This window comes from Patella vulgata, chromosome 2 (assembly GCF_932274485.2).
Source record: "Patella vulgata chromosome 2, xgPatVulg1.2, whole genome shotgun sequence".
NCBI classification, from domain to species: domain Eukaryota; kingdom Metazoa; phylum Mollusca; class Gastropoda; family Patellidae; genus Patella; species Patella vulgata.
In genome coordinates this window covers 7,696,373-7,708,304 of record NC_065880.2, presented here as the reverse complement: position 1 = coordinate 7,708,304, position 11,932 = coordinate 7,696,373, and the positions used below count along the sequence as shown (strand labels likewise).

Here is an 11,932-nt window from a genome sequence, read left to right as displayed (position 1 = left end):
CATTAAAGCATACGAGCGAGTTTTAAAACGGTCCACTATTTATAATAAATATCGAATACATAAAATTAACAAATTATCGTGCATATCATTTTGACACCAGCGTGATTACTAACAATGTTAACTAACTAATAAGCATAATCTGTACAAATGGGACCTTGATCAGTTTGTGACAAATATTTTCATTTATAGAAGTTTTGTGTTCAGATATCAGCGATATCAACTTTGCAGTTGATGTGACCGTCCAATATAAATTTGCGCTGTTCTATTAAGCACAATCATATGTTGCGTATACAAATTAAAGCATGTCCAAGTGAGATATTTTCCTAGCAATCTAGATATGTATGCAGGTATGCAAACACCACTTACTTTGTATCGTGGAATTTTTTAATGACATCTACAGTCGAACATTTCTTTGCCTTGCTGTCAACAGCAACCAACAGGCATTGGTGAATCACTTGCCTCTGCTTCGGTAATAGAGTTATTTTATATTTGTTGGATAGCTTCATAGCAAGAAGTGCCAGCATTACAGGTATGTTATTGGTCTCAGTATTAGTAGATTTTTGAAGATTTTCAATTATCCGATTCATAATCAAATTATCAACGCACTGAAAGATAGAAAACTATGTTCCCAGGCAACAAAAGATACCAAAATCGACGAAAAATATATAAATTTTAATGAATATAATCTTACACAAAATTTGAGTGCTTAACATACATTTTATTCTACAGAAACTGTGGGACGCTGGTTATCGATAGGGTTCTTGAAATACATATTATGTTAAAAACTTTATCTAGCCTCTTTCGAATATAGAGGGTTTTCAGCTAAGGGCACATGACCTTAAAAAGGATTATCGATAGAGTCCGTCCTCGCATGACCCCAAACATTTGCGAAAATAACCTTTATCGGGATCAGAGATTATCGGGAGGTTCGATGTGCACCAAAATCGTACATTGTGGCATCTGGGGGCAAGGGGAGGGGTATAAACTTCGTACATGTTTCACATTTTGCTAAAGCAAAATGAACTTGGGCAATAGTACAGTTAGTCATGATTCAATGTCCACCAAAATTGGACTCATCCAGTCTTTCTTGATCTTTAATACATATTTTAAGTTTCACCGAAACTGGACATTGGAAGGGGATACTAAGCGCTTGCTAATGCTCTGCTCACATAAGACGTAATAGTCAGTGACCAAACATTCCAATCAAATGTCATAACAAATGTCAAAAACATTAATCCAAGCGTCAACAGTATCCTATGCTACAAAAGGTTATAGTACAAGATATGCACTAAACGTATAATAATAAACTAAAAACATAACGTTTAAGTGTAAAATTCAGATGTGTACCTTCGATAAGGTATTATCATTATCCGCCATGAGTAAAATCATCAAAATCTTTTCGCCAATTTCTTTCAATAAAATCGCATCTTCATCTTTAACAAGTCCCAATGCTTGTGTTAAAACTGGAGAAGCAAAATACTTAATAGCTTTTTCTACTTCAGAAATGTTTTTTTTCCTGCGCAATTTGTTTGTAGACTTTTCCCAGAAGCCCTGTTGATTTTTCTGGCAGTAAAATCCATCATACTGGTGCCAGTTACCTGTTAAATAGAAATCGAATTAAAATAATGCAATCACAGTAAACTCCATAATGACATACGATTTCTATGATAAATATTTTCTTTTCAAACTGGTAATATGGGATACAATCTCGGTTCTTTAGATTGTTATCTATTAAACTGATTTCACAATGTCTATTGAAATTGTACAAGCCAGTAGTATGTTATCTCCAATTGAACCAATGAGGTGATGGCGAATCATAAATTAATGGCACCCCCTCTCTTCGTGGTCTGATAGTGATCCATAATTATTAAGTATGCAGAACATGCTCTTAGAAGGTATGTGTGCCCTATACATGCTTAGCGTTTGAAAAATGGTGATTACAGCTTTTTTTCTGTGTGAGTCGATTTTAAGGCTAAGTTTACAAGAAACCGACAAAGATATGATTTTCAATCATGCCTGTTCATATGGAAGACCAAACAGTGTTCTTAATTCTCAGTTCGTCATTCATAGTCCTTAATTCTTATTTTTTCATTTGTTGTCGTAAGTCCCGTGCACGTAAAAGATCCCTTGACAGTTGGAATTCGATATAAGAGTTGGCCGTAGTGCCGCTGTCCGGGCAAAATTTCCCTCATAACACATTGTGTGGCACACTCTGGAACGTTAAACCCCATTTCATTTCATTTCATTTCATTTCATTTCATTTACTGTCGTATTTCGACATTTGTACACTAAAATTAAAATTTGTATTTTAAAATCAATATTTGTTTTACAAATCAGACATTTGTAATATCAGATTTGTAGAATGTATTTCTTTTTAAAATTTAATTGTATTTTAATTTAAAGATTAAATTTACTTGTATTTCAATTTAAAGATAACATTTAATTGTTTTTTAATTTAAAGATAAAATTTAATTGTTTTTTAATTTAAAGATAAAATTAAATTGTATTTTAATTTAAAGGTAAATTCAATTGTATTTTAATTTAAAGATAAAATTTAATTTTAATTTAAAGGTAAAATTCAATTGTATTTTAATTTAAAGATAAAATTTAATTGTTTTTTAATTTAAATAAAAATTTAATTGTATTTTATTTTAAAGATAAAATTTAATTGTATTTTAATTTAAAGATAAAATTTAATTGAATTTTGATTTAAAGATAAAATTTAATTGTATTTTAATTTAAAGATAAAATTTAATTGTATTTTAATTTAAAGATAAAATTTATTTTACAAAATCAAAACATAGCCTACATTTACATTTCTTCATAGACATATAACGAAAACCATATCTCTAACAACAACAAGCTGCCACAAATCTCCAAATACAAATCCTGCAAAACATTTCTCCCAAAACAATTCTCAAAATTCATTGAACCTTAAAGTAGCTAAGTCTCTAACTCAATGTCATCAAAAATCTTCGACATTAAAAACACGAATTATTTGTCAATTGAAATCAACATTGGTCTTGTGATCTTATAGGGAAAATATGGGCTTCTGATATCCACTATTCAAGACAAAATAAACATTTTACCATTGGTACACGAATCGTGTACCATAATGCGTTTCAGCGCCATTTGGAACAAAGGACTCAAAGAACGCGGCTAGACATATTCCACAAGTCATGTCAAATTGTGACGCTATATACTTATCTGGAGCGCATGCGCAATAAATATCATCGGTGTAGACTAGAATAACCAGACGCTAAAGATTGCCATTCAATTGAGACTTCTGGCGTATTTCGCCGAACATAACTTATTAGAAATTACAGTAAAAACAGAAACAGTTGAATGTAAATCAGTTTATATACATTCACATTACAATATTATATGCGTTGCGACCCATTTGTGTCAATTTCTAGGTCCTAAATATTAGCGATTTAGCTCCTTTAACATTCTGACGACATGAGTCGAAATCAACCTGGCATACACTAAGTTACCATACAATAAACGGGAATGGAGCAAGCATACAATAAGAAAAAATTCTCGATGACCGCGAATTTAGTGAAATCACGGTTGTGTCATGTTTCTATATATATTTGTTAATCCGATCTGGCATTAAATAAAATAAATTGAAAGTAGTCTATATTTAGTAATTAAGTTAATTTCTGATAGCGACATATTTCTTTATACAAACGAAAAACGATTTTATTTCTTCTAAATCATGTAATCATGAATGTGCCAGTAAATAGCTAATATTCGTATATTCAAAAAGCGACAGACAAATATTTTCCAATGAAGCATTACACGATCACTGGAATTTCGTATTATGATCCGTATTTGGACTTTAAATACTCCCCTCGCCCTCACTAAATAGAGTTCAGGCGATCTAAATTATATCTGTTTAACAAGGTAAGTAAATATGAATATTTCCGGAAATAATTTACAATTTCGAAAATGTATTTGGATGTGTTTAACGGTATGCATCCCATAACCTCATTTAATACAGGTTAGTGCCATTCAAATTTATTCCTTTTTTAAGGTATGTAAATTTAAATGTGCCAGAAATTAATTTACATTTAGTAGCAAGCAATAAACATACTTTCCAGCAGTATATTAACAGATATCGAGAAATGCTTATTAAAATCGTTTTTTGACTTTAAACACCCCTCTTTGTTCAGTATTGTTAATTCTTAGTTCGTAATTCATAGTCCTCAATTCTTATTTCTTCATTTGATGTCGTATTTCGACATTTGTACACTAAAATTAGCATTTGTATCTTAAAATCAATATCTGTTTTACAAATCAGACATTTGTCAAAATATATTTCTAAATTGTATTTTCTTTTTTTAAATGTAATAGTAGTTTAATACAAAAATAAAATTTAATTGTAGTTTCACGAGCGACAAACAACGAAAAACAAATCTGGAACAACATATTTTCAAATACAAATCCCCAAATAAAAATCTTGCAAAACATTTCTCCATAAACATTTCTCGAAACCGGAACCATAAAAGTCGCCCCAACTCGCCTTTGCATGCACTTGCAGTTAGAGTGACTCTACATATTCCCACTTTGCTCTGTATATCTTCCACCAAGTTTGCATCTGAGCCCAAGAGATCTTGATGACCTTTTTACACAACTTCCTCTCCCGTTTATAATAACGGGAGATTTCAATGGTCATCATTCACGTTAGGGTAGTCCGGATCATAACAACAGAGGTAAACAATTAGAGGACTTTATTAACATTAATAATTTGTGTTTGTTAAATGACGACTCGCCTACTTATCTACATCCTGCCACAGCTTCTGTTTCTTCTCTTGATCTAACCATTTCCTCTCCGCTCCTGTTTCATGATTTTACATGGGGAGTAAATGAAAATCTGTTTGGTAGTGATCACTTTCCGATCTCGATAGCTAACAATAGATCCTCTACGGTTGACCGCAGAGATGGTAGTTACATAAGGCTGACTGGACTCTATTTGATTCTTTGTGTCTCCTCTCTTTTGATGCAAAGGAGATTGAAGATGCAGGTGAGCCCAAGGCCTTATTCACTTCAATTCTTCAAAATATAGCTGGGCAGGCGATTCCAAAGACTACGTCTAAGCCAAAACGTTTCAATAAACCATTGTATAATAACGATTGCAAATCCGCTCTTAAAGAGAGTGGTCGTATTTTAAGACGCCCTGGGAATCATCTTTTCTTTGAGAATATTGCAGCATACCAAATGATTTGGGCAAAGGCCCGTAGAACTATACGCCAAGCAAAGAAGTCATCATGGCACAGAGAGAGAGAGAGAGAGGGGAGAGAGAGAGAGAGAAACATCCACACCACACAAACTAGGCTATTTCGAGACTACCACATGGGTTAATTTTATTTTAATAAATCGCATGCGAGAAGAGAGAGAGAGAGAGAGAGAAACATCCACACCACACAAACTAGGCCATTTCGAGACTACCACATGGGTTAATTTTATTTTAATAAATCGCATGCGCGTAGGGGTCTTTAGCAGTAGGAGGAAACCGGAGGACCCGGAGAAAATCGGGGTTGGACAGGTAACCCTACCCCTTGTCTCATTCAAGCGGGGATTCGAAACCACGTTGTTTGACTCAATGACAGACCATTCGGCCGGCCAACCCCCAAATCGGTATGGAATAGGATTCGTAGAATAAAAGGTAAAAGTAGTGCATTATCAGTTAACCATCTAAATGTTTCTGATATCGATAATTCTCTGGTCAGTATTTTCTCATTCAATTCATCATCCAATATCTCCTGTGATGCCTTGTCGGGGTATTAAACATCAACAGGAGAAAAGGCGACTTAACTTCGAGGTCCCGCAATAATGAATCTTATAATGACAAATTTTCTATCTTAAGCGAGCTCAGGATATTGCAACTGGTACAAATGAAATTCACTACCAGATTTTAAAACATTTATCTTTGTCTAAACTCTTAGTATTACTAGATCTTTAAAACCGGATTCGGATTGATGGGAATTCTCCTTCGTGGCATGAAGCCACAATAATTCCCACCCCTAAAACTGGTAAAGGTTCTATGAATCCTACCAATTATCGTCCGATCGCATCGCGATCGCGTTAACTAGCTGCATTTGCAGAACCGAGGTAAGATTGCTCGTTATTAGATTTGAAACGTTTTTCAGGGATGCTTTCATTCAAACAAAACATGTAGTTGCTATATTTTTTGATCTGGAGAAAGCTTATGATATCATATGAAAATATAATATCATGCGCGACCTGCATAACCTGTGCAGGGTCGCTTTCCTTTCTTCATTAAAAACATTTTAGAAGATAGTTCGTTTAAGGTACGTTTGGGATTAATTTTCTCTGATCCTTTCCCCGGGAAATGGGAGTTCCTCAGGGTAGCATATTATCGCCCAAACTTATTTTCTATCAACATCAATACGATATCGACATGCCTTAAGCGTGGCGTCAACGGCTGTCTTTATGTTGACAACTTTCAGATGTGTTATGGATTGACATGTATACAAACAATCAAACGTCAGTTGCAGCTTTGCTTGAATTCTATTCAACAATGGACAACTGACAATGAATTTCTATTTATGAAGAGGTTTACATGCTGATCAGAAGCTTACATTAGATGGTAGTCCCATTCCAGTTGTAGATGAAACGAAATTTAAGGGTTTGATATTTGATAATAAATTATCATTTATCCCTCATATAAAACAATCAAGAAAAAATGCCCGAAAGCCCTCAGATTATTGGGAGTCTTATCAAACACTGGCCTAGGAGCAGACCGCAAGATCTTGCTCAGATTATATCGAGCGTTAATAAGATTAACACTCGATTATGGGAGTCTTTTCTTAAAGAAATTGACACCATACAGAGCATTCCGAACACCTCCAATGCACAGTTTATACCTCGAGGCACATGAACCCTCATTGCACGACAAACGTGATGAACTGGCACTGTCATATAACACCATATTTAGAGCGTATTAAAAACATATGTATTTGCTGACAACTAACGTTATTCCACTCTTCTGTAATCATGATAGTATTGCGAATACCCCTTTCTTAAGAACTCCACGCTGGATCATGGACTATATCGCCCTCTAAGATCGATTTAGATCTAACAAAAACCAAAGAGGATACTAGTTCCACGGTGTTTCAGTCTCACTTTCGAGAGTTGAGGTCTAAATATGGTGTTTTTGCTCCCATTTACACCGATGGCACCAAAGATGGTGATCGTGTAGCTTCGGCTACCGTTACGGCATCTTTTATCATGTCTGTCAGACTTCTACCTGCTGCTTCCATATGCACTGTCCTCTTTAGAGGCAATAAACAATGAATAGCTCAAGCAATCATTCGTAGCAGATATTCACACAGTCATAATGAGAATGATCAAGCAGGCTCTTGGCTGTCAAGTCTGTATTAGATCTTTCCATATTACAATTCCTTTTACTTTTCAGCTATATTACTTTTCAACTTTTTTTATATATGACCGCTGGCAACGGTTTTGGGATCTTGCCGGCACAAACAAACTTCATCACATTAAGCCTATCTTAGGAGATGAGCATAGCTCCTATAGAACCAACATGGGGTTGAGATTGTTTTGTGTCGCTCTCGCATTGGTCATACGTTTTTAAACTCACATTTTCATATTAAAGCGAGAGCCAGAATGTGAACACTGTCGTATTGCTACAGTTAAGCACATTCTGATTGGGTTCAATTATCTCAAGAAATATCACCGTTGCCATTCACACTTCATCTATTTGCCCAACCGGGTTTAAATTGTAACACACAAGACTTGTTAAAAGAGGCATGATTTTCTCATCAATTTTAATTGTATATTCAAATTTATCATTTAATTTTTTGTATTTTAAATATTTAAATGCATAAAAGATTTATTTGAGTTTTAGTTTTATATACTGTGATATTTTTTTATTTATAAATATAATACTTGTCTGTGATATATATTTAGCTTCTTCCGCATAAATCACCATATGCTTGGCGCAATATAGCCCGGTTGGAGCTGACGTGACATATAAACCACATTTCATTTCATTTCATGTCGTTAAAAATCAACCCTTTCAAAGTCACTGGTGCTTATTAAATGGAACTAAAACATTAAGGGTTTACATGTACCTTTTATTTCTTTTTTCAAATCTTGAGGTATGTTGAATGTTCTATATCCATGTTTCTCATACTCAAATTCTAATTCTGAAGTTTTACATATAACATAAGTGTATTGGAAATCATCCTCTTTATATCTTATTGGAATCAACATCCCGATTTCGTACTCAAAGCAGCCATTTTTGCCACTGAAAAAAAAGGTTATTCGGTCATTCAGTGGACAAACAGTGGACGCGTCCTCGTCATTTCAGATTTACACAAAGCGTGATATAAGCGTATATTTAAGGTCATCGTTCCTACACAAAAATAATCGTCCTTGACGGAGGAATTTTATACTTGCAGAACTTGAGATCTATAAACTGCATTGCCCACATTCAGAAATACCTACATCGTCTTTCTAAAAAAACGGGTTGCAAGATATCAACAAATACATCTAGAGCAGAAATCTAGAGCATCTATCTGTTAATTAAGACCGACATATGTCAAGCAGTTAGGGGCATTTTGCACATACCTACTCTTATATCAAATTTCAACCGCCAAGGGTTATTTTACGTGCACGCCATAGCGTACACGGAACGTTCTTCGTTACATCCGAAAGACTATACGTATCATATCCACGATCCTGCACCAGTGACCAATGGGAATCACACCAGGAAATCTCTTTGTACTTTCTCGTCTCTTATAAGAAATAAAGCGACATCAGACGGTTTGTATGGGCATTCAATAAAGGGTCTCACACTTGAATAATTTAAACGTTGAACTCTAGATTTGTCATAAGATTATTTAAGGTGATCAAGTGAATTGAGTGATTAACTTTTAATCCTAAACTACAACGACAGTGAATAAAGTAGATTGGACAGTTGCACACCTACCTGCTGTGCTTCACGAGAGTCATCTTGTTCTTGGTGGAATCAAATCCACCTAATTCCAAGGGCTCACAGGCAATGTAGACATAGTGGCCTTTCTTTGGATCTAGATGAAAATCATTAGATACTAATACATGAAATATAACTTGTATCAGCAATCTGCAAAAGAAAGATCATATTTCATGTAAAGATACTAACACATGAAATATAACTTGTATCAGCAATCTGCAAAAGAAAGATCATAGCAGAGAGGCCCAAAACAATGACGACATATACTGTTTTGCTGGTTTACAATAACTAAATAATAATAATAATAATAATAATAATAATAACATTCATTTATCCACAAAACAGGACCATGGCGCTCATGAAAACACATAAGAGTACATGTGGTTCTAATTTTTTAGTCAATTTTTGTAGTGAAGTTTAACAGGATGAGATTTAATCGAGATTTAAATGTTGACTAAGAAGTCACAAAATATACTGTTGAATTAATTCACAGAGGTAGGAGGCCCACGCAGTCAAAATTTGCTGGGGGATCACGTGGCTTAGTGGGTAAGACGCTGGCTCGCTAGCCTGGAGGTCGGGTGTTCGATCCCTGCATTGGCCGAGAAAGTTCATCCCGTGTATACATTGGAATGCACGTAAAAGATCCCTTGGGAGTTGGAATTCGATAGTAGGCGATAGTGCCGCTGCCCGGGCAAAATTTCCATCATAGCACACTGTATGGTGTATACCCGTCTTCATTAGCCCAGTATAGGAGCAGAACAGTAGGACGTTAAACCCCATTTCGTTTCATTTCATTTCAAAATTTGCTCTATTAAAAGCTTATCTCACCACACCGAATGTTCACGGTCAATCACTAGTTCAAGACCCTAGTGAAACTACGTGCGCAGTATGGCCTTATCGGGCCGTGCCTTTGAGAAGGAAAATAAATTGAAAGTAGTCTATTTTCAGAAATTAGGTTTTGTCTGATAGCGACACATTTCTTTGCTCATTAAATTCTATAGTCTCTATGGCATTCCCAAGCCAACTTTTTGAAGGACATCAGTCCGAAAGGGTAACGTAATAATAGTTCCTATTGAAATATGGGCATATAAAAATGATGATGTGGTTACTTACTCAGTTCCGCCAGTGGCTTGTTCCTTTAAAAACAAATAATTTGAAAATTATCAAGCAACTTACAACTATGAATGATTTGCTGCTAGTTAGTGGTGGCTAGATTATTGGCATATGTAATCCGAAAAGTGACAGATAAAATTGCAAATTTCTACATAATATAGGTAAATAGACACAGAAACTTTCGCCAACAGCACCGAAATCGCCCATGCAGTCAGAAAAGTTGTCGCATATGTATTCTGTCGAAGGTATAGATCAATATCAAGACACTAACGAGGGTCAACAAGATGTGACCGAAGGCAATCAACGCAATTATTGGCTTCTCAATTTTCAGTGTAAAATTTCAAAGGTATATAGTCTAAAGGTTTACCCAAACTACAGTCTGTACCGTGTTCCCACGGTTTACAGAAACGGGAGATGGGGATAACCCCAGAATAGAAAGTCGCAGAAATAAACATAAGGTTTAGTCCTCGCATGAAACTACTGCTTCACACGACATAACACTGGTAAAACTGTAGCCTCTTTCGCGAACATCAGGTTTTCGGGACAAGGGATCGTAACTCTGGAACGGGATGTCTAGAACGATGAATTTCGACGAGATTCGTTCTTTCAAGAATACAATATTAAGCATCAAATTTGAGTAAAAAAATCTATTTAAACTGTAGCCCATTTGAAGGTTGACAGGTGACGACATACATGTAATGTAATACGTCCACACTCTATAAATCCAGTAATCATACGTAAGAGTACCTTGACCAAAACAGGTTATAGTTATAATGTATTATCATCTTACCGTCATTGTATTGGCGTGTTCTTTATACTCTATATGTTTGAGAGTATTGTTCTCAGGTGTACTTTCATCTGAAAATTCAAGTAAATTCAATACTTGTGTAAAATGATTTCAAATAAAGAACATTTTATAAAAGCATATTAAAATTACTAATTGTAAATGGAAGGACTAGTCGCTTATTGAACAACACCAACTGTTACCAAATGTAGAGGGAATAAGATATTGAGAAGATATATAATTAGATTCGTTTACAATTGTAAAGGAATATTTTTAAAGCCCAATTCGTTATATGTGTACAAAGCCTTAACTTATGGTTGCTTTTTACCATTTTTAATAATCTTAAGGTAAATGTATAATATTTATAGTTAAATTTTATGTTTGTACAGCGATTTCAGATTTGGTTTAAGGTACGTCGATCGCCTTATCAAAAATATATTATTGTTATTATTAACATTGAAACAAATTAACAAACTTGCAATATTTAGAATTGTGTCGTGGGTATGAATGATAGGTTGTTGGGGCGTAGAAGAATCTCTAATCGGGGTGAGGGTAGGTACAACTAGATTTTATTTCAAAGTAACAAGGTGAATTCCAGACAAGTAGGAACAAACATTATATTGATCTAGAGAATGGGGCGTGTGGGGTTTAGATTGGATACTATACTATACAGACTGATTTATTTATCCAACATTAGTCTCTTCAGCGTATTATTTTCACACCGCTTATCAGATCTGGCTACATCAAGCTAAACTCCCGCTCAATTCATTCATCAAAGGATTATCTGTCAATATTTCATCTGAATGCACAAAGCACTGGGGACAAACTAGATTGAAGATAAGACTTAGAATTTCTGAACGGTGAATTTGGGTTGAAGTGGAACTAAAAGATGAAATCCTAGTGGTAGCCAGATCGCAGATCACATCAATCAAATTTTTTTTACTTTTAGAATCATCAACCGAACTGACTTAAATTGGGGTCATAGACAGTGATCTCACTTTTGATATTTTATGTATAGACAATGATCAACTCGATGATTTGTTGTTGACAAACTA

General features: G+C 34.8%; 1 protein-coding gene across 1 annotated transcript in view; it reads right to left on the bottom strand.

Moving 5' to 3' along the window:
- Window positions 1–689: 689 nt before the first annotated feature.
- The window catches only part of LOC126809993 (uncharacterized), a 28,685-nt gene continuing 17,442 nt past the window's right edge, over window positions 690–11,932 (bottom strand). Inside the window, exons 4-8 of the mRNA XM_050534873.2 lie at window positions 10,884–10,951; window positions 10,094–10,116; window positions 8,978–9,130; window positions 8,118–8,293; window positions 690–1,598 (exon numbers count right to left, since the gene is read on the bottom strand). Of these exons, the coding sequence (XP_050390830.2) occupies window positions 1,336–1,598; window positions 8,118–8,293; window positions 8,978–9,130; window positions 10,094–10,116; window positions 10,884–10,951 (683 nt within the window). The 3' untranslated portion in view covers window positions 690–1,335. The remainder of the gene's footprint in view (window positions 1,599–8,117; window positions 8,294–8,977; window positions 9,131–10,093; window positions 10,117–10,883; window positions 10,952–11,932) is intronic.